The sequence below is a fragment of the Fistularia commersonii genome, chromosome 7 (assembly GCF_037954325.1).
Source record: "Fistularia commersonii isolate RoL2024-O1a breed Wild chromosome 7, RoL_Fcom_v1.0, whole genome shotgun sequence".
Classification (NCBI taxonomy): domain Eukaryota; kingdom Metazoa; phylum Chordata; class Actinopteri; order Syngnathiformes; family Fistulariidae; genus Fistularia; species Fistularia commersonii.
Genome location: NC_141290.1, coordinates 9776922 through 9795823, shown reverse-complemented (window position 1 = coordinate 9795823; position 18902 = coordinate 9776922). Strand labels below are relative to the sequence as shown.

At 48.2% G+C, this 18902-nt stretch overlaps 1 protein-coding gene across 4 annotated transcripts in view; it reads right to left on the bottom strand.

Moving 5' to 3' along the window:
* r3hdm2 (R3H domain containing 2) overlaps window positions 1-18902 on the bottom strand; it is a 38176-nt gene that overhangs the window by 13012 nt on the left and 6262 nt on the right. For all 4 annotated transcript variants that reach the window (XM_086149730.1, XM_086149728.1, XM_086149731.1 and 1 more), the window contains exons 2-11: window positions 5740-5989; window positions 5339-5478; window positions 4972-5200; window positions 3832-3873; window positions 3208-3294; window positions 2974-3097; window positions 2289-2367; window positions 1099-1158; window positions 499-639; window positions 313-421 (exon numbers count right to left, since the gene is read on the bottom strand). In XM_086149730.1, the coding sequence (XP_086005856.1) occupies window positions 313-421; window positions 499-639; window positions 1099-1158; window positions 2289-2367; window positions 2974-3097; window positions 3208-3294; window positions 3832-3873; window positions 4972-5130 (801 nt within the window). In that variant the 5' untranslated portion in view covers window positions 5131-5200; window positions 5339-5478; window positions 5740-5989. The remainder of the gene's footprint in view (window positions 1-312; window positions 422-498; window positions 640-1098; window positions 1159-2288; window positions 2368-2973; window positions 3098-3207; window positions 3295-3831; window positions 3874-4971; window positions 5201-5338; window positions 5479-5739; window positions 5990-18902) is intronic.

Genomic DNA, 18902 nt, shown 5'->3' with positions numbered 1-18902 from the left:
CAGAGAGCGGCAACCACGTCGGTGTCAAGAGCTCATCCCGCTCACTCCAAACTCAGATCTTGGCTCGAATCACAAGGCAAAATAAACTAAATAAATATCTATGAAGCGACAGCTCGTATCTCAGAAAACCCAGAAGTTGATGCACTCAGAAGTCAAGGTTCCTGTGTATATAATACAACACACAACTTCAACAGAAAACAAAGAAGGATGAGGGAAGTTCCTTGATGTCTTACCGTTTTTCATCAAGCTATAAATGCCTTGCGTTTGCTACAGCAATAAAAGAAAAAGATCGACCCATGCATCAGGAGGTACCTGATTATCGTCCTTGTCCATGCTGGCGTCGTCTCTCTTCAGGATGAACTTCTTCTGGAAGTCCACGTTGCGCTCATCCTTGATGTGCTCTGAGAATCTTTGCTCGGGGCTGCAGGCGGATGAAACGGTCTCTGTAAATACTCCGACAGGAACGCATTACCTTAGAGCGCCGCCGTGCACACTCACATGCGCGTGTTGCCCGTCTTGTTGATGATGACGGCCTTCCCCGTCTGGTCCACGTTGTGGTCCATGCCGAAGTAGGCGGCCACGCGGTGCAGCAGCATACGGTGATAAGAAGTCATCTGAGGGAACTTCTTGTACTGGTTGCTATGGGAGCAGCACATGGGGCATCAAGACAGCAGATTGCGGAGCCGATGTGCACATTTTGCAAAAACTTGCAACAAACAGGTTTGCGTTTTTAGCTTAATGAAAAGTTGTTTGGCCAGATGTAGCGTTACCCCTTAGCAGTTGCATACTCGAGGTATTTTCTACACAGTATTTGTAGTACTAGCATGCTTTTTTGTGAGACCAATATAGTGTGTGTTACTTTACTGGAAGTTAGCATTTAAACTAGTGGTTGTATAAAAAGAAATCAGTTATTTACCGGGCAAGATTATTAAAACCCCAGGCTAACAGTGCTCCCCTTCAGGGAAACATACGTCTTAATCACAAATACTCCCAGCCTCGACTCGGCCCCCAAAAATAATCGACCGCGAGCAGCCAAACTGGTCTTATTATCTCAGCACTCTATAAATAAAGAGGGAACGGGTGCGGAGCGTGGCTTACTTGTCGTCATTAATGAACTCCAGGATATCTTGTTCTAGTTTAAGCAGCATCATTCGATCCCTGCGGGTCCAAGAAGGATTTGGGTGGAGGGTTGGAGATCACAGGACAGAACGGTAAGAGTACAACAAGCACACCGAAGACAAGATCAGAGCGGGATATCAGCACCCGACGTCGCCACTAGATATTTCTGTTGCGGCGAAACTAATCGACTCCATGCAAGCCGGGCTTCGGAATATTAAGGTTGGCCGAGGCAACAACTTCAACAAAAGTGGGAAGTGAAGTTTAAACAAACGTCAAACCCTTGAGATGTCACGCGACTACACATCTGGCTCGGCCTCAGTGTCTCGCCATTGAGTGTGATTTAAAAAAAAAAAAAAAAAAAAGTTTAATGAATCCACTTATCCCACTGGCTCGGCCTGAGTTACAATTTTTCCGACGCAAATTCTTGTAGTTGTTTTTTTTGCTCTACTCCACAGCCTCCATCTCTCCCTACCACTCTCATCAGTACAATATTTATACATTCTCCAGGACACTGTACTTATTGTTTCATTCTTACAACCAACATCTCCCACTGTTCGCCTGTTGTTTCTATTATCATTCCCTGCGCAAGGCATTTCTTTTATTTCTCTTTATATTTTGTATTGTGTTGTAAATATTATACATTCTGTTTATTTATATCTATATCCTTTCTTTGCATATTCTTCTACAGTTAATGTATGCACACTTTTCTACCCTGCAATGCCGCTGTGACAATTGAATTTTCCCATTGTGGGATCAATAAAGTCTATCTAATTTTATCTTATTCAGATAAGTGGTTAACAGCTGCAGGGTTTTTATCCAGCACAGTACACTTAGCCACGCTGGACTCCTAGCATAGCAGCTAAGGCAGGCAAACATTGTGACGCACCAATGAGGTGCTTCACTGGGGAAATGATTTTGACAACAGATAGAGACATCCCATGAAGCACCCCACGCTTTTCCTTCATCATACGGCGCAAGGGGACTCTTTGGAAAGATGTCGATGTATTTCAGCTGCCGGCTGAGCCAGAAGGTTCAGAGAAGAAAAACAAAAACAGGGCTGTTCTTCTTCATTTGATTTCAGGGCGGTCCCAGTTGCCCCGTCGACGTATTTGTTTACGCATTGATTTGCGGGAGAGAAATTGTACAGCCGTACGAAAGCGGTCTCATACCTGGGATTGTTTTTCAGTGTGTTGACCAGAAACTCGTGCACGTCGATGCCAGTGGAGTCCGTGTATTCCTGACTGGAGTCTGCCGGGGAAAGGAGGAGGATTAATATACAACGGGCCCAGACAGTGTGAGGTTCAAGAGCACGATGCATCATTGATGTATTAAAAAAAAAAAAAAAAAAAAAAAAAAAAAAAAAAAAAAAAAAATCAAGAATAATGTCAGGATACTGCTTAAATTATTACTCCTCCACGCTGGCAGCATTCAGGGTTATTCTGGGACGCTGGACCTGAGTGGCAGAGGTGGCCACTCAGGTCCAGTGTAGGCATCCACACACACATGCACACGCTCTTCAGGGGATCATTTCCCACTATTTCCCGCTACACTGGACCGGCGGGACGGCCGTCTCCTCTCTGCCGCTATCGCTGCAAGGACACCCCGAGGGCTGACACTAAAAGGATGACTGCGGCGGGTGATAAAAAATAAATAAACAATTGTTGTTTGGTTTTGTTTTGTTTGTTTTTTTTTTAAATAAAAGAGGAAGTCCAGGAAGGAATCCCATTATCTTTAAAGACATGAGATCCGCACCTCAGCCGTCTGGATATTAATACCCCTCCTGGTATCACGTGAAACCTCCTGTCTATAAGCGGCGAAGCCATGTGGGGACGCAGCGCCGGCCTGGCAACTTACCGCGCGACAACATCTTCCGAGGGGCCTTATCCTTCTTCTCCTTCTCCTCGTTCTCGTACTCATCCTTGGAGGACTTCTCCTCCTCCTTGTCTGAGGGACAGCTGATGTGAAGCTGGATGATATCCTGAGCCGAGACAACCAAAAAAAGGTATTTCGAGTCACATTTAGTTTGGAAGGGCTGGTCAGAGGTTAATGTTTTTCAAGATTGGAGAAGGTTAGGTCAAGGAGGAGTACCGATTCTGGTGGCCCGTCATTGGAGAATGGGCCGGAGGACTCCTCGCACACTGCCAGACTTCTCACCAGCTTCAGTTTGGCGTTCGACTGAAACAGAGGAAGGCAGGCCCGTGAGTTGAGGACAGATAGGCTGCCAATGGCAATTCACAATGAACCCGCTCTGGACGGTAAATAACAGATGAACAAAGGGTACAATAACGACTGTCTCCTTCGCGCCGAGCTCTGATGCAGCACGTCGGCTATGCCCATCGTCTGCTCGCAGCAGAGATCTTTAAGAATGATTCCCAGATGTGAGGGAATCCCGAGAGATTATCGCCAATAGATTGTCTTTGGCGCATTGTGACGCCGACTTTGCCTTCTTTTACAGCGACAAAGACTAAGCCAATGAGAATAAGGAGGGGCGTCTTGAGTTGCTAGTCCAAAGGATTAGGACGCTAATAACGGCAGGTCGCCTTACGCAACCCGGGAGCGTGGGTTATTTCAAGAGGCAGCTTACAGTTACTTGGGTGGAGTGACGATGAAAAGGGGGGCGGCAGACTTTTGAATTTCTTTGAGTGTGTGTGTGTGTGTGTGTGTGTGTGCGTGTGTGTGTGTGTGTGTGTGTGTGTGCGAGAGAACACTTACTTTGGCCCTTTTCCTGCCATGGCTATGGTTGGGCACTCGTTTCTGTAGAAGAGATTGGCAAAATGGGCTCATCACATATCAGTATATTTTCTGAGTAATTTAGCAGAACATAAATGAAATCAAGCAGCTCTGCCCTTCCAAATCCTGGACTGTTGTTGTCATTGACTTCCTTATATGGATTCAAATCACAAACTAATTAATTAATTCAGACAATCTAGCTTGCTAACCCATGAAACTATCACCTGGTTTATAAATGTTGGATATACAGTGGAATCTTGACTTACGGTGACCGAGCTCATCACTCAATTAACTCGTGTATTAAATTCCATTTCTCCATTGAAATGAATTTAAATGCTATGAATCTGTTCCAGAACCCCAGTTTCCTTACACATTTTAAAATAAGAAAAATGTACTTTATAAATAATGTATAAAAAAAGAGACTGCAAAGAAATAAAGTGGTTTTCTCAAGTGTGTTTACCTTGAAGATCGGATAAAGATGCCGGCTGCAAAGATGAGCTGAGGAGTTTTTCATTTGTTGCTCTATTGATTAACTTAACATACTGGCTTCACACTTAATGTTACAATGTGTTGCTAAATGTAACGTGCACACTTTGCTACACTTTATGTCTAAACTTCATTTATGGACAGAGTGAATATGCTCCTCTATTCAAAACCCTCAAACGGTCCCCGACCAGCTTTGAACAACTCTTCCGAGGCTTGTCCATTGCATTCCTGGCATCCACTGCACCAAATCCTCACAAATATCTCCCTACTTCTCACAGACAATGGTCTTCATCACCGTATCTCACAGAACTTCTCCATCTCCTCAAGGACGAGTCCACAACACGCTTGTGTTTTTCCATGATTTTCTCTGTGCTACCGAGAGGCAGGTCTAACTGTCTTAAACTCTCATCCCGCTTGCTTCTAACTCAGATCTGGGCGCGAATCACAAAGCTAAAAAAATCCACTGTGCTACTGCTCGGATCTCAGAAAACCAGTCACTCATAAGTCAAGGTTCCCCTGTGTATACATATATACATATATACAGTGTCCATACAGGGCTGCATTTATCCTCTGTTTAAAATAACAATATAGGGGCTGAACAACTCAATGCTATAGATCTTGTCTCCTCTTGTCCACCTGCACATCCTGGGGGGTGCTGTCCTCCGGCTCCGGGCCCTCCCCCATGCCCTCCTTGGTGCCCTGTGGCTGAGGGGAGGTCTTGCCTCGGCCGCAGGGCTCAATGAGTGGGCCACTCTCTCCCTCCTTCTGGATGTGCGTCGTCAGGCTCACGGACATCTTTTCCGGGGAGGGGGAGAGGGCAGGGGAATCCACGAGAAGGGTCGGGCGGCGGGGAACCTGGGCGCCACTGAGAAGACAAGTGTCGACAGACCAGGCGGCGGCGGTGGGGAGGGGGAAAGGTGAAACTCGTGGCAACTACAATGTGCACCTTTCTGGCGGTAAACTAGCCAAGGTGTGGATGTGTGCGTGGAGCGCTCTGATCTACCTCGAATTGGTGTTGGGTCTGTGCTGGACTTTAAGGCGGGTGACTGCGGACGGCACACAGGGAACGAGGCTGGCCGCTAAGGCAGTGTCCTGGGCTGGTCTGCGGCAGGAGGAGAAGCACGATCCATAGCAAGACTTAGCCTGGAGGAAGGGGAGGGGGGGAGAGACTGAGCAAACACAGCGGCTAACAACCGCATGGCCCGACAGTTAAGATGCTAATCCCAAAAAGTACTGCGATGCCACGTAAGGACGCACTTAAATAAACCATTTCAAATTATCTTTAATCCATTCCTTCATTAACAGGGAGCCGATTTTTTTAAGTGGTTGAAAAGTTCAGAAAAGCATTTCTCCTCCATCACGCCGCCGAGCACCAAGCAAACAAAAAACACAAATCAAACCTACCTGGGTCACGAAACGCGCTTTATCATGGGAGCCACCTTCGAGTCCGCTCGGCGGGTGAGGAAGAGGTGTTTACAGAAGGTCAGCGGTGGGTGGGGGCGGGGGGTGAGGGACAGCGGCTCACCCACCCGGACGGGGGGAGGGAGGGGGTGAGGGTGGGGGCGGCGGCCACCACTTCGGCGGTCCTTGGGCGCCTCTCCTCTCTCCTCCCTGGCTCAGTGCAGCAGCATGGTCGGTCCTCCACTTGGGAGCCCTGGGCAGCAGAGACAGAGGAGGAAGACACGCATGACGTCATGCTATACACACACACACACACACACACACGCCGGGTGACTCATCACTGCTGCTGCTGATTCCAGAAATGACGCGCAGGCACTGACACCTTCTCCCCACTCAGAGCCGGCGTGCACGCCAGGCTCACGCTGGACAGTATGTCTAGTCAGAGACGATATTCCTGCGTTCTCCCGCAGCCTGTCGGGCCCGAGCGGCGCAGGCCCGGACAGGCTCTACTTCAGACCCGGTCTCCTCCTCCCCATCCGGTCTGGGTGATTCAGTCATGAGTGGGCGGCTCGGAGCGGGGATGCAGCGTTTGGGGTGCTTCTCAATCCAGCGGCCGGCTTGTGGAGGTGTTCTTCAGCGCTCTTCCTTTGCTGCAGCCGTTTCCACTCCTCACACACAGACACACACACACACACACACATCCGAGAGAGAGGCGTAACCTCCAAACCCAACACTGGGTTTTTCAGGAGGGGGCCTCCGAGAAGGACCGTCTCTCACAGTTTCTTGTCTCCCCTCGAGGTAAAAAGCAGTCGAGCTTCTTTTAGCAACAAGCCAGATCTCGAGAGGGGGACCTTCACCTCATTCAATGGAAACAGAGTGGTCATCACCATGGTAACCCTCGCTGCAATCGAGGCGTCCCGGCTGATTCAAGTCAACCGACTGAGATAAGCTCATTAGAATGGCTCTGTGTCTGCGGCGTTCACCGCTTTGCCGATGTCTCCGTCGGTCCATCGGCCTTTGACCCACTGATGGTGTTTGGGTGTAGATTACCAGAAAGGAGTACATTATAATGCCACATATCCTTGGAACAGAATCTGCTCATTGCAGATGATGTGGTCCCGTTGGCTCCATTCCACCTTGTTCTCGGATGCGAAGTGGCCAGGACGCAGATCCTCGGAATCCGAGGCCCTCAGCCTGGAAAAGGTGGATGTCAGCCTGCCCCGAGCGGAGTTTGAGTATCTCGGGGTTTTGTTCACAAGTGAGGGGAGACTGGAGCGGAAGGTGGGAAAGACTCTGCGGTGCTCAGTCGTGTTGAAGAAGGAGCTAAGCAGAGGGGCAAAGTTCTTGGTTTACCGCTCGATCCGAGTCCCAACCCTCAACTGCGGTCACGAGCAGCAGGTGGTGACCCAAAAGAACCAGATCACCCATACAGGAGGCCAAAATCAGTATCCCTTCTGCAGGGTGTCCGGGCTCTCCCCCTGGAGATAGGGTGAGGAGCTCGGCCATCTGGGAGGTGGTCAGAGCAGACCCGCTGCTCCTCCACAACCAGAGGCGCCAGATGAGATGGCTCCGGTCAGGACACCTCCCTGGTGGGGTGCCCCAGGCATGTCCCCCGTCAGAAGACTCAGGACGAGCTGGAAGGACTGTGTCTCTCAGCTGGTCTGGGACCGTCTCCCGGAAGAGCTGGACCAAGTGACCAGGGCGAACCAAGCCTGGGTTTCCAGGCTGCTGCCCCCAAGTTAAACAGCAGAAAATGGATGGATGGATAATTCGAATGCAGATCGTATCAGTCAGGGGCAGAAAACCTGCTTAAACCCACCGCCTTTTCATGTGGCCTCCGTTTTCTCCTCAACACTCCCCCATACCTTCCCTTAACAGCCACGCCAACTTGCCAACGGGGGTTGCTAGGAGATGGCTACAGCACTTTTGAGTGCTGCTGCCATTTGTCTTGCACGACTATTAGTGAGAAGGGAAGGGGGGGGGGGGCGTATGAAAATAAACACGCAGTAGAGGCGGAGATAACAAGACTGGTCCAAAGATATGAGCGTGGGCGGAAAAAGTGGCGTTCACTTTGGTTTGGCTCTTCGTCACACAAAGTTAAATCTGCCTGAATGAATCCGGTGAGTAGTGAAGCGCCTTCAAAAACAACAATGATGTTCTCGGGTGTCTTCACCGCACCGACCACGTTGCAGAGAGCCAGAAGACGACGACAACGAGCGTGGCAAGCAAAGCTCAAAGAGAACATTTTCCTGAAATTTATAATGCAAGTCAGCTCGTGGGTGATAGCAAACAACGTGGAACGGTGGCCTTCTCCAGATATCCGTGAACTATAATGGACTAATATACATAAAACATGGCAGTGCAGGGCTCAAAAATGGGGATGTTACACCAACATGTTCTGGAGCTGCTTGGGGGTGACAGGCTGAATGTGTTTTTGGACAAATGTTCTGGGCTAAAAATAAATGCCCTGTTCAATGCGCAGTCTTTCGGATTTGATGTTCCTTTCATTCCAGTGGCTCCACACATGCTCGCCTTTTGCTTAGGTAGCTAGACCCCACCAACAGCGCTCGTTAAAGTGGCGGTGTTGTCGCGAAAGGGTCTGACCGCTTTGCTAGAAGTACATGGCCGGTCTGGTTTTAACTGATGCAGAGAGAAAAGCTCAGCGTCCGGGTCCGTCTTAAAAAATAACCAGATGCCACGTTATTCAACGCACCCTTGCATCTGTGGTTAAGAAGAATCTACAAGACTGCAGGTCGGAAATCCAATAGATGGGGCGCTGTAGGCCTGCATGATTAAATCGCTCCAGTCTAGGAGATGACAACACAGAGTGAGCCAAGCCGTGTTCATTTTGAATAATGCAGGCAACGTCAGACATATTCCAAAAGAGAGACAGCTGAACTACTTATCGGTGACTGAAGCACAAAACTTGATCAAATCTGGAAATCTCCGTGGACCAGTCGCTCCGCCACTGTCGCATTCAGTGCAGATTCACAGATGCCGCCATCCATTCAGCAGTCATCAACGCTAATAAAACTTGAGCTCGGGCTGACCTGTTGGCTGTTTCCGAAGTAGAAGCCTCACCGCTGCCTCAGCTCACACTTGGCACATGGTCGAGGTAATTATTCACTTTTTTATTTTTTTCACAGCTTTTGGTCAAGGTACCAGTGTTGTTATGTTACCAGTAAAAAGTAAGGGTCTAATATGTTGGAATTTCTCTCCACCAAACATTTCAAGGTCTCCTACAAGTCCGCCTGGTCTCCTCACTATGTTTAGTAATGAAAACACGAATGAGACGCAACATGCAAAGTGACCCACATTCATGCATGGGATTTTTGTCAGGGGAAAAAAAAAAGGGGGGGGGGGGGGGGGGGACAAAGCAATCCGAGACGTTTGCGTGAGGATTCGGAGGTGAGTCAGTGACAAAACATACAGGAGAAAACAAAGGAAATGGTTGGGAGGTCGTTGTTTTTTTTTAAACAGTCTGGTGCCAAGTCCCAATCAGTACTCTCAAAGAACATTATATTATTCATATATAACTTCGACAGGGTCAAAACCAATAGGTGGTTGTTGGAGATCAAATAGCACATGCTTTATTCTCTTGTTGATCACCTGCTAGCATGGCGCCAATACACAACTTCCTCCTCACAGCTTTTGAACAAACAATCACAGTGTCATCGGCGAAGGTAACACTGAAAACGACCAGTGAGTGTAGAGGGAAAAAGAGCGCAGGTGAAACCAGAGCGCAGGTCCGTCCGTGTGATTATCACTTCGCATGAGCGCAGGGACCTCCGGTGTTACTTACGTTTGGCAAGTACATTGAATTATTGACTCTGAGACATTGCGAACTATCGTCGAGAAAGTCTCCACCAGTCAATCGATGCCTTTCTACATTTGGTTATTCTTTGAATAAGATATTGCAACTGAGTTTGTACTTTGACCACAAGGTAACTTGCAAACCCCCTATTAACAGAAAATAGAGCATCCGTAAGAGCTGCTTAGCAAAGCATTTTCCCGCTAGTGTGGCAATAGGGCTGAAATTAATTGGCAGGGAGGATTCGGCAATGGTTCACCTTCCTGATAGCAGACAAAACACAGTATATTTTAATGCAAAGAGACAGAGACAGTTTAAAGGAAAATATTGATCATGTCTTAAATGGAGCCCCCAGCTGAGTTGTAGGTATTTAAAAAAAATAAATAAAATAAAGCCTACAACCAGGCAGAACTGCTGCTCCCAGATTCATTGCCGTCAAATCTCCAACAGCGTCACCGCTGCCCGCAACTGCTACATCGCGCATTCTGTCTGGTTATGGGCGGCTTTTAAAAAATAAAATGAAATAAAATAAATAAAGAGGATGCAGACAGGATTTTGAAACAAGCTAGATGGAGGCTCAATTTTGCACAAGGAGGGTGAGTAAAAAAAAAAAACACAGGCCGGGAATGCTGTTGGTTTCTGAGATTAGGGATATTTGCTCATTTGAGGAAGTTGTTACACTTGGTCATAATGACAAGCAATTGTGGCACAGAGGAGGGCACAATGGAGTTGGTAGTTTCAAAGAGAACCTTTGAATTTCACTCGCTGAAAGGGATTACGCTGCGAAAAAGAAGTCCTGAAATTCCATGTTGTGTCAGTCAAAGGGGAACAAAAGACACTTTCAATCCAAGTCAGCGGTGAATTTCAAAATGCGCTGTGTCTTACGCCTAAGACTGTGGATTGAGAACAGGGTGCGAAATGAGTAGTCGGGGATCAGAGTGGACCCGGAAGGGCACACCGGACTAAACGCCCCTGGGAAAAACCCCCCCTTAACTTTCTGTTCTTGAGGAAACTTTAAAACGTCCGCCAAGCCCTGAATAGATGGGAAGCCTGACCAACCATCCCCCCACAAACGAAAATCACCGGCGTCTCCGTCACCGATCACGGTTCAGTGAAGGAAATGATGAGCCCCCTCAATAAACATTACTGGACGTGGCCCTCCTGACGACAGCCCACCAGCTGACACCGGCAGGTCAAACGCTGCACTGCCCACTGGTTCGAGTTACCAGGCTGAATGTCTGCAAAAGCAATGCAGGGGTAGCCAGAGACAACTGAAAGATTGAGAGTTTGATAGGGGAAAGATCGAAAGAAGGAAAGCACTGATCGGTTCGCGCTGATTTTAGCAAGACCACATTTCTGAAGTGCCCTCAGACACAATCACAAAAACTGCATATTTAGTGCAGGTATGAGCTCACAGTCTGATTTAGCCACCTCGGGCCAAGCTAGGTCAGGGTCTGAGCAATGGTGAGCAGCAAGGCAGAGAAGTGAGTGGGGGTACTGCCTTACAACAGAGCAGCAGACATAGTCCACATCGGGGTTGCAACTTATCAGATAGCACAAAACCCATCCACCAGAGTGTGGTAGGATCTGAAATGACACACAAACCCTGATATTCTCAGCTTTTGAAGAAAAAAATCTGCGCTTGTGAGCACTCCATCGGAAACCCCCCATTCATATTTGCAAATGCTCCCGCCGCACTCGTGCACGGAAGTCCTTGAGTCGCAAAAGCTCGGCGCCTTTCCATTGGCGCACCCTTTCCATCTGGACCCCTCCATTACTTGGGGACAGATAATCACACGACTGCAACACCCATCGTCCGTCCGTGTGATTATCAGTAATTAGTCTCTGGAAGCATTCAAGCAAAGGACAGACTTTTACAACAAAATAATCTTATGATCCACTGTCGACCATTAGGGGGCAGCCCTGGTTTTCATTCAATACAGCAGTTTGTATTTCAATATGGAGGATCGTGTGCAGCCGGTTATGCCTCGCCGCCCGTCTCTGCAGACGCTGAATGAAAAGATGGGAGGTGAATGGAAGCGCTGCGAAATAAAAAAAAAAAAAAAAAAAAAAGACGTGAGCGAGCCTGTGCAAACCCACGGGCGGCGGCGGCGGCGGCAGCGGTAGCGGGGAGGAGGGGGGGAACGCGGGCAGCTCAGCCCGATTTGCCTCATCTGCATTCTGCTGCTCAGCTCACCCGTTTGACGTCAGAGAGAACCCATTTCACAAAAGGCGTCGAGGTTGTGTCTTTACAGCGCGGAGGCTGACATGCGCGTGTGTGGATGTGCGCGTGTGTTGTAATGGCAGTTTGAGCGCAGTGCCAGCGCATATCACATATCAGCAGTGTTTGCAGTGTGAGTGTACAACTGTTCGACCATGTCAGAGAGGATTCCCCCCTCTGCATCGGACCGGGGGGGGGGGGCAGGTTCCCCTGCAGCCCGGATCATTCACACCACAGCAAAACAGAATATAGATTTTCTAAACTCCGACTGACCCTCAGAATGAAAGCTCTGATACGACAAGCCATGAGAGGGAGGGGGGGGCAACGGAAGACAGGATTTCTCTTTTACCATCTATGTCTCTCTCTCTCCGTCCTTCCATCTACCACCCCCTCTGTCCTTGCTCTCCCGGTGCGTGGAGGATACCCCAGCCTGCCCCCCCCCCCCCCCCCCCCCCCCCCCCGCCGTCCACCTCTCGCGTCGCTCTTGCCGTCCGCCCACACCTAAGTGTTTGCTCTCTGTCTCTTCCTCTCTTTTCCTTCCTCCCTTTAACGTGTCTTCTTAAATTGTCAGGCCCGCTGCTGACGCCATCCTCCTCCACTCAGCCGGCCCACTCAGTCCTGTGGGACGAGCTATGACTCATTCTCTCCCTCCTTTCCTCGCTCCCTATTTACCTTCCTACCTGCCTACCCACCTTTCAGCAGATCTCTTCGAGTCGCCCTCCCTCCGCTGCGCTCACCGCTCGCCGTCCACAGTATGTGCAGCTCTGCTGCATGTAAAGACCCCGTATGGAAGAAACAAAACTACTTAACCGCGGCCGGCGACGGACATGTTTAGCCGTGTAAACTAAAATTTCCTCTTTGCATAATGAAGAAGGGCTGGCGGAGAGGAGGGGAATCCTGGTGCCGTATGGATTATTGATGAAGTTCTAAGTGCTACAGGGCGGTGAGGGAGGGGGAACAATGGCCTGCGCATCAAAGATAACAAGTAAATACCATAAAATATGACAATTGTGGTTAGGAGCTATGAACCGTGCAAACGGCGAGCGACATCATTACCGAACTGCCTCCTCTAGAAGCACCAGACATATGAACTGATCCGGCATGGATATATCCAGTGAAGGCCCGGCAAAAATAAGCTTATCTACGACCATAATTCTATGTTTGCTTAAATTTCCTGGGAGGTGCCCTTAAGTCATACTGCTGCATTGCCCTTTCAATTACCTTGTTCAATGAACACTTAGAAGCTTTCAAAAAAAGAAGCTATCTGTGTGACTTAAAAATCTCAATTCAAATGGGAACGATGCAATGATCAATTTACTTTTAGATCAATTTCCTGACATTTTACGGACGCCACGAATGACGTGTGGAGATATCGATGTGTTATTTCCTGTTTTAAAATGATATGGGAATTGCATGTTTCACAGAATTGTAGTATATGCATCATTTGGCAGTAGTGAACCAACGTTCTCCGATGAAACCAGGAGGTGGAAGTTCCTCCAGGTCTCCTGGCTCAGCCCATCTCACCGCCGCGATAATTCGTGCAATCAGTAAGGTTCCCTTGTATTTCAGGGGCACTCCACGACCGTCCGTCCGTCAAAATTAGGTAATTCGGGCATTAAACAACCCCGGGGTGCAAAGAGTCAATAATCACCTTTTTAGGTGATTACAATGCTGATGTTGACAAGCTCCCAGCTTTTTAAAACATTTGAATGCAAATTTTTAATGACATCTTGATGATGATGTAGCTGCTACTAAGCATCATTCATTCTGCAGGTGTTCAACTTAGGCTGCAAAATGTAATTCATAAAAAAAAAAAAAAATAAATAAGAAATTTAAAAAATAAATAGATAAATAAATAAAAGGAGGGACGGGGCCGCCCCGGCATCCTTTGTAAACCTCAGGCTATGATTCAACTTTGTACTTGGAAAAGGGGGGGGGGGTGTTAAGAAAGATTTGAGGGAAAAAAAAAGGAAGTGAGACAGAAAGAGAAGAAATGACTGGCTAGTAGGATGGAAGAGGGGAAAAACTTCTCAATGATGAAACAATCTGTACTGTTAAGTGATTGGACCAGACCTCCGCCAATGGGAGAACCACATCCATGGCAACAGGCACTGTCACCAAGAGAAAAGCAGCCATATTCCTCTACACCCCCATATTTCTCTCTCTTGTAACCCCCCTCCCCACCACCACAAGCACCAGCGCCACCTTTCCCCAATTAAAAAAAAGCTAAGCGTATCCATCACTGGGTACTGTAACCATAAAAAAGAATTAAATGAAAAAAAAAAGGAAACACCCCCGCAGCGTCAGGAGCTTCTTTCAGCGTGGAGATCAACGCTTCACAGCACAGACACAACAAAACCCATGTGAAACCCAAGATGGTTTGATCATCGGCGCACCGGTGTGCAGATACGATCAGACACCCGAAGTGATCGGAGGTGCAGATTGGTTGCTCCCCAACCGCCCTTCTTCCCTCACTGTGTCTGGTCCCAGACAGTTGCGTAGCTGCTCGGGATGATGACAATAAAGAGCAGTTTAAAAAAAAAAAAAAAAAGAGGTCTGATGGAGCCCAATATTGAAGCGAAAATGCCCTCCGGATGCCCCCAGTTGTGCAAAACCGAGGCATGGAACCGGGCTGTTGGCCAAACGAAAGAGAGGACTCAAAGCGGTAGAAAGACTAAATCTCTCTGACAGCAAAGAGGCTGCGTGGTGGCGACGGAGAACTGGGTTACGAGACGGCGCCTTCAGATGGGAGTAAAAGTCAGAGAGGATGTTTCCGCCTGTCTCATCTGCAGCTGTTTTCTCCCAAAACTGCAGAGACTAAATTCAGGCTTGATTAGTGTGAGTGACCTAACACCTGATGCAAGTGCTTTCTCCCGTTTTACCTTCTTTCAAAACTTTACTCGGATATAGTAGGGTATTCGGGGGGTACTGATGCCCAGTTGATGAAGCAACAGTGGAAATGACAGTTGGATGTGCTCCCAATGTTAGCCTTGTTAAAGATTTTAAAGAAAGCTATGTGACCCGCACACAGGGCCTGCAGTTGTTATGACCCACAATAATGTGGAGGGCGAGGTGTTGTCCCTTTAAAGTTCCAAGTTAAAGGTGCAGGTACAGCAGGGTTGCCAGCAAAAGCCACAAAAGGGGTATGGGAGCGGCGGATAATTTCTCCCACGTAATCAGCCGATGGAAACTGCAACGGGCCCAGACAGGTTCCACTGGCACCTCTGAGTGGTTCTCTTTCTTTTTCCCAAATATCCTGCTACTTTTTGAGGGATACTTTTGACATCAACACGCTCGGGCAAAGTATGCAAAGAGCAGAGATACAGTCAGGTACACTCCGGTGTTTGTTTAGCTAAAGCAGCATGACGGTGAAGTCTTGCTAGGCTGTCAGTCCGCACAGACGAGTCCCTTTTCAAAGTCTAAGGTATGGGGAGTTGCCTCTGACCCGACAGTCTTTTCACGTCACCTGCTGGGCTGTCACCTGTTAGCCAGCCCAGGTGTGTATCCGTGAAGGAGCTGAACTCCACCCTTGGTAAAGCAAACGCGGATAGGAGACGTTGCACAGACAGACAGATTCGACAAGAGTTACAGCTTTTGCAACGGTTTAGCAGTTTGCAGTATGCCAGGATGGAAATCAATGTGACCACATAAGCTAAGGAACAAGTATCTCTGAAAATATTAGCCAGAGATTTTTACTGGCCTCCTAATTGAACTTGTTTGTCAAACTCCGTTTCAGAAGCTTGCATTACATCACACTTTGGACATCAGACCGGGACTGGGAGCCCGCACTCTGGACATCCTGTCAAATATAAACTCTGGCCGATGTATAGAGCTTTGGGTCTGGATGACGAAATTAGCAATGTAAACCTGACTTACAGCGACCCCCCAGGCCTCGCTGTCTGACAGCTGACTTGACGTTTGAGGACGAGGAGACAGTAGTTGGCTTTCCTGCGGATCTGGGGTGTTGGGAAATGAGCGTGTGCCATGTAGCCCTTTGACTTCACTGTCATTCAACAGAACTTGGGAGATGACAACTGTCTGCTCAACGTCTGATGTTTTGGATCCCTGCAGTCAAAGTCTTCTCGCGGTTGCATAATTCCTCTCACCAGTCTCTGTCAAATGAGCTGTGTTTTTCCTCTAAATTATGTACAAACACACAAGTGTAAACCACAGGGAAACAGAGGCTGTGTCAGAATGAATTCCAACCATTTGGCGGCATGAACTGATGACAGCATATCACTGAACAAATGAGGTCTAAAGAGTCCAGGAGGTCTGGATGACCCCTCAACTGTATGATAGGCTAACCTACATCTGCTAAGAGAGTTAGCTCGTGCTCATCAGAGAACTCAAGTTAAGCATATGAAAGTAACTTTTCTTTCATAGCATTTATTTTAAGTGCCAGTGTGGGACAACTGACTCCAAGGTTACCACATTTGCATCTCAAGGGGACAATTGTTCCCCAACAGCTGCCCACAAAGGAAGAGCTCGAACCCGAGGACCCTCCTTGTCTGGGTTTGTGTGATGACATGCAAACTTTGTATTTTGGCAAAATGTGTATGTGTGCTCTTAAGCGTGAATACGTTGCCATCGACACCAATCACAGTCATTATCAAACAAAACAAAAAAAACAACAAAAAAACACTTGTGAATCCAAATTCCATTTTGGTAGTACTTTTACTCAGTTTACCGGCTTCGGGCTGAGATATAAAACAGAAAGGTCTATTTTGAAAGCTCTTGGGCATACAGGCAACATCAAGGTTCCTTGTCCATGCATGGAGATGCAGGTAACAGATCGGACGGGAGAACTCCACCGGACGGGCTGTGGGTAGAATATTGTGATTTTGGCGGGTTTGCATGTCAACAGTTACGATCTTTGTGCTAATAAAGAATCAAGATAAACCGACACTAGCCGGTCTCCGGTCAAAGTACATCACGGGTGAAAAGCGTATCATGAGCACAATTCTGCTCCCTCGCCTGATCAAAAAGGTAAAGCACAATATTTCACTCTGACCCAGATACAGGCGATAAATGAACCTTTACCTCCAGACTGGGGCAAAACGAACAGGAAAAGTAGCCCGAGCAAAGGATGTAAGTGTCTTTTTCTACCCTCTGATGTAAAGGCCATTACAGTAGACGTTAAATACCTGAGCTGACGATTAAATCTTCCACCATTCCCCTCTAACTGGAGCCCCCTCACCCTCAAGTCGGCCTTTTTTCCCACGCGCAGGCAATCAGTATGCCGGAGGAGCGGCTGCACGGGAGTCCGTGCTAAGTGAAACTCAAACAATGGACCGAAACCATGTCCATACATATTGACTAGTCTCTATGCGTGCCATTTTGCAATGTGAGGCTGCGGCTTACACTGGGATGGGGTGCCAATTGGTAAACCGGCGGGCACAAGAAAAGAAAACACGGGGGAGAGGACAGAAAGCAAGCAGCTTCTCTGGATTATCTTTCATTTTAATCTCCAGTTGACAAGAGGGTGGTATTTATTGTCATTTTATGAACTCATATCAAGCCTGTTGACTTGGGAGTGCCACACTCCAGATTGTGCTGCATCTTGATTTGCTTTAATATGAGAGGGCGTGCGCGCACACGCTTTCACACACACACACACGCACACACACACACACACACACACACACACACACACACACACACACACACACACATGCACACACACACACGCACATGCACACACGCGCACACACACACACACCTTTACATAAACAGCCATCTTCTCCAGCCTGGGAGAATTTGAAAAATGTTATAAAAAGGAAGAAGTCTCGGTGAAGAATATGCGGCCAAATCCATAACGGAGTGAGAACATCAGAGCGGTGAAGGGAAAGCCAGGTCTTCTGAACCTGAAGCGGTCCATGAGGACGCTCTGCCATTTATAGCAACAGATTTTTTATTCAAGAGGGCTCTGCTGTTGTGCTTTCTCAGAGTGTTGCTACCTCTCTCTATCTATCACCTCCTCTATTCCCCTCAATGCTGCTGCTTCTGCAAACCACCCTCCCTCCTCATATAATGGAGAAAACACTGACATGTACATGCATAAATGCACGCCGTTAGAGATCAGAAGAGTGTTTCCTATTACAGATGCATTTAGAAAACACGCCAAGAAAAATAAATAGCGCGACTGCAGCCGACAGCACCTTCAAGCCACAGTGATAACTGAAGATAAACTTCAAGGTCCATTAAACCCACGACTACCAATATGCTGCCTTACGTAAGCTCAGGTTGTCGTGTGTCCCCCCCTCCTGTCTTCCTCTCGCTTCAGTACGACTGCGTTGCGGTGACGCTTGTGACTCTCCACCCCCACCAGACCACCCCCGCTATCCTCCCAAACAGGGACACGGGGGAAGGGAATTCCTTGTTACATCAGCGTAATACATATGCATACACTGGTCACTTGGCACAGGCACAGGCACACGCACATACACACACACATGAATGCCATTCAAGTAACTACAAATTATAGTCTCGTACCCTGCAATGCCCTAAATATGCTGAAACAGCTTTTTCTTCTGATGGTGACAACACCTGCACTGGAACACGTGTGCGCTTTCAGAAACTTCCGGCAAGCTTCCATAACGTAGCATCGCTGCTGCTACGAAGGTAAACAAAACAGGTGGATCCGTTTTGTTTACCTTCAAAACAAAACACATGGAATGGGTATGTCAAAGTGCGCAAAGACATTCTGCCGCTGCACAAAGCCCGTGCTTACTGTGTTGAAAGAGTTGAGCTCGGCGAAACCTCCGGCCAAATCAGATCAGGCGCCTCCAAGATACGAGCACGTTATCGCGGAGGTTGGGGGAGGAAGGGGGGAGGGGGAACAGCGACGGCCAAACTCTTGACAAGCGACGGAGCTGGATATTTTCCATTTCCTGCGGTGTTCGAGTCCGCCGCAGTTCGGGTTCAGCTCCGTCGCGGTCCTCGGCTCATTCTTCCCTCCTCCTCCACACAGCTGTGCTCCCTTCCTCTCTGCAGGTACCGACACCTCCGTGATGCTAATGGCTTTTATGACAATTGACACACAAAAAAAAGACTGCTACTATGACTGCCCCCTGTCTTTTTCTGAATGAAGCACAAGCACTACGGGGAAGCAGAAAGTATTGTTGGTTGCCTGGT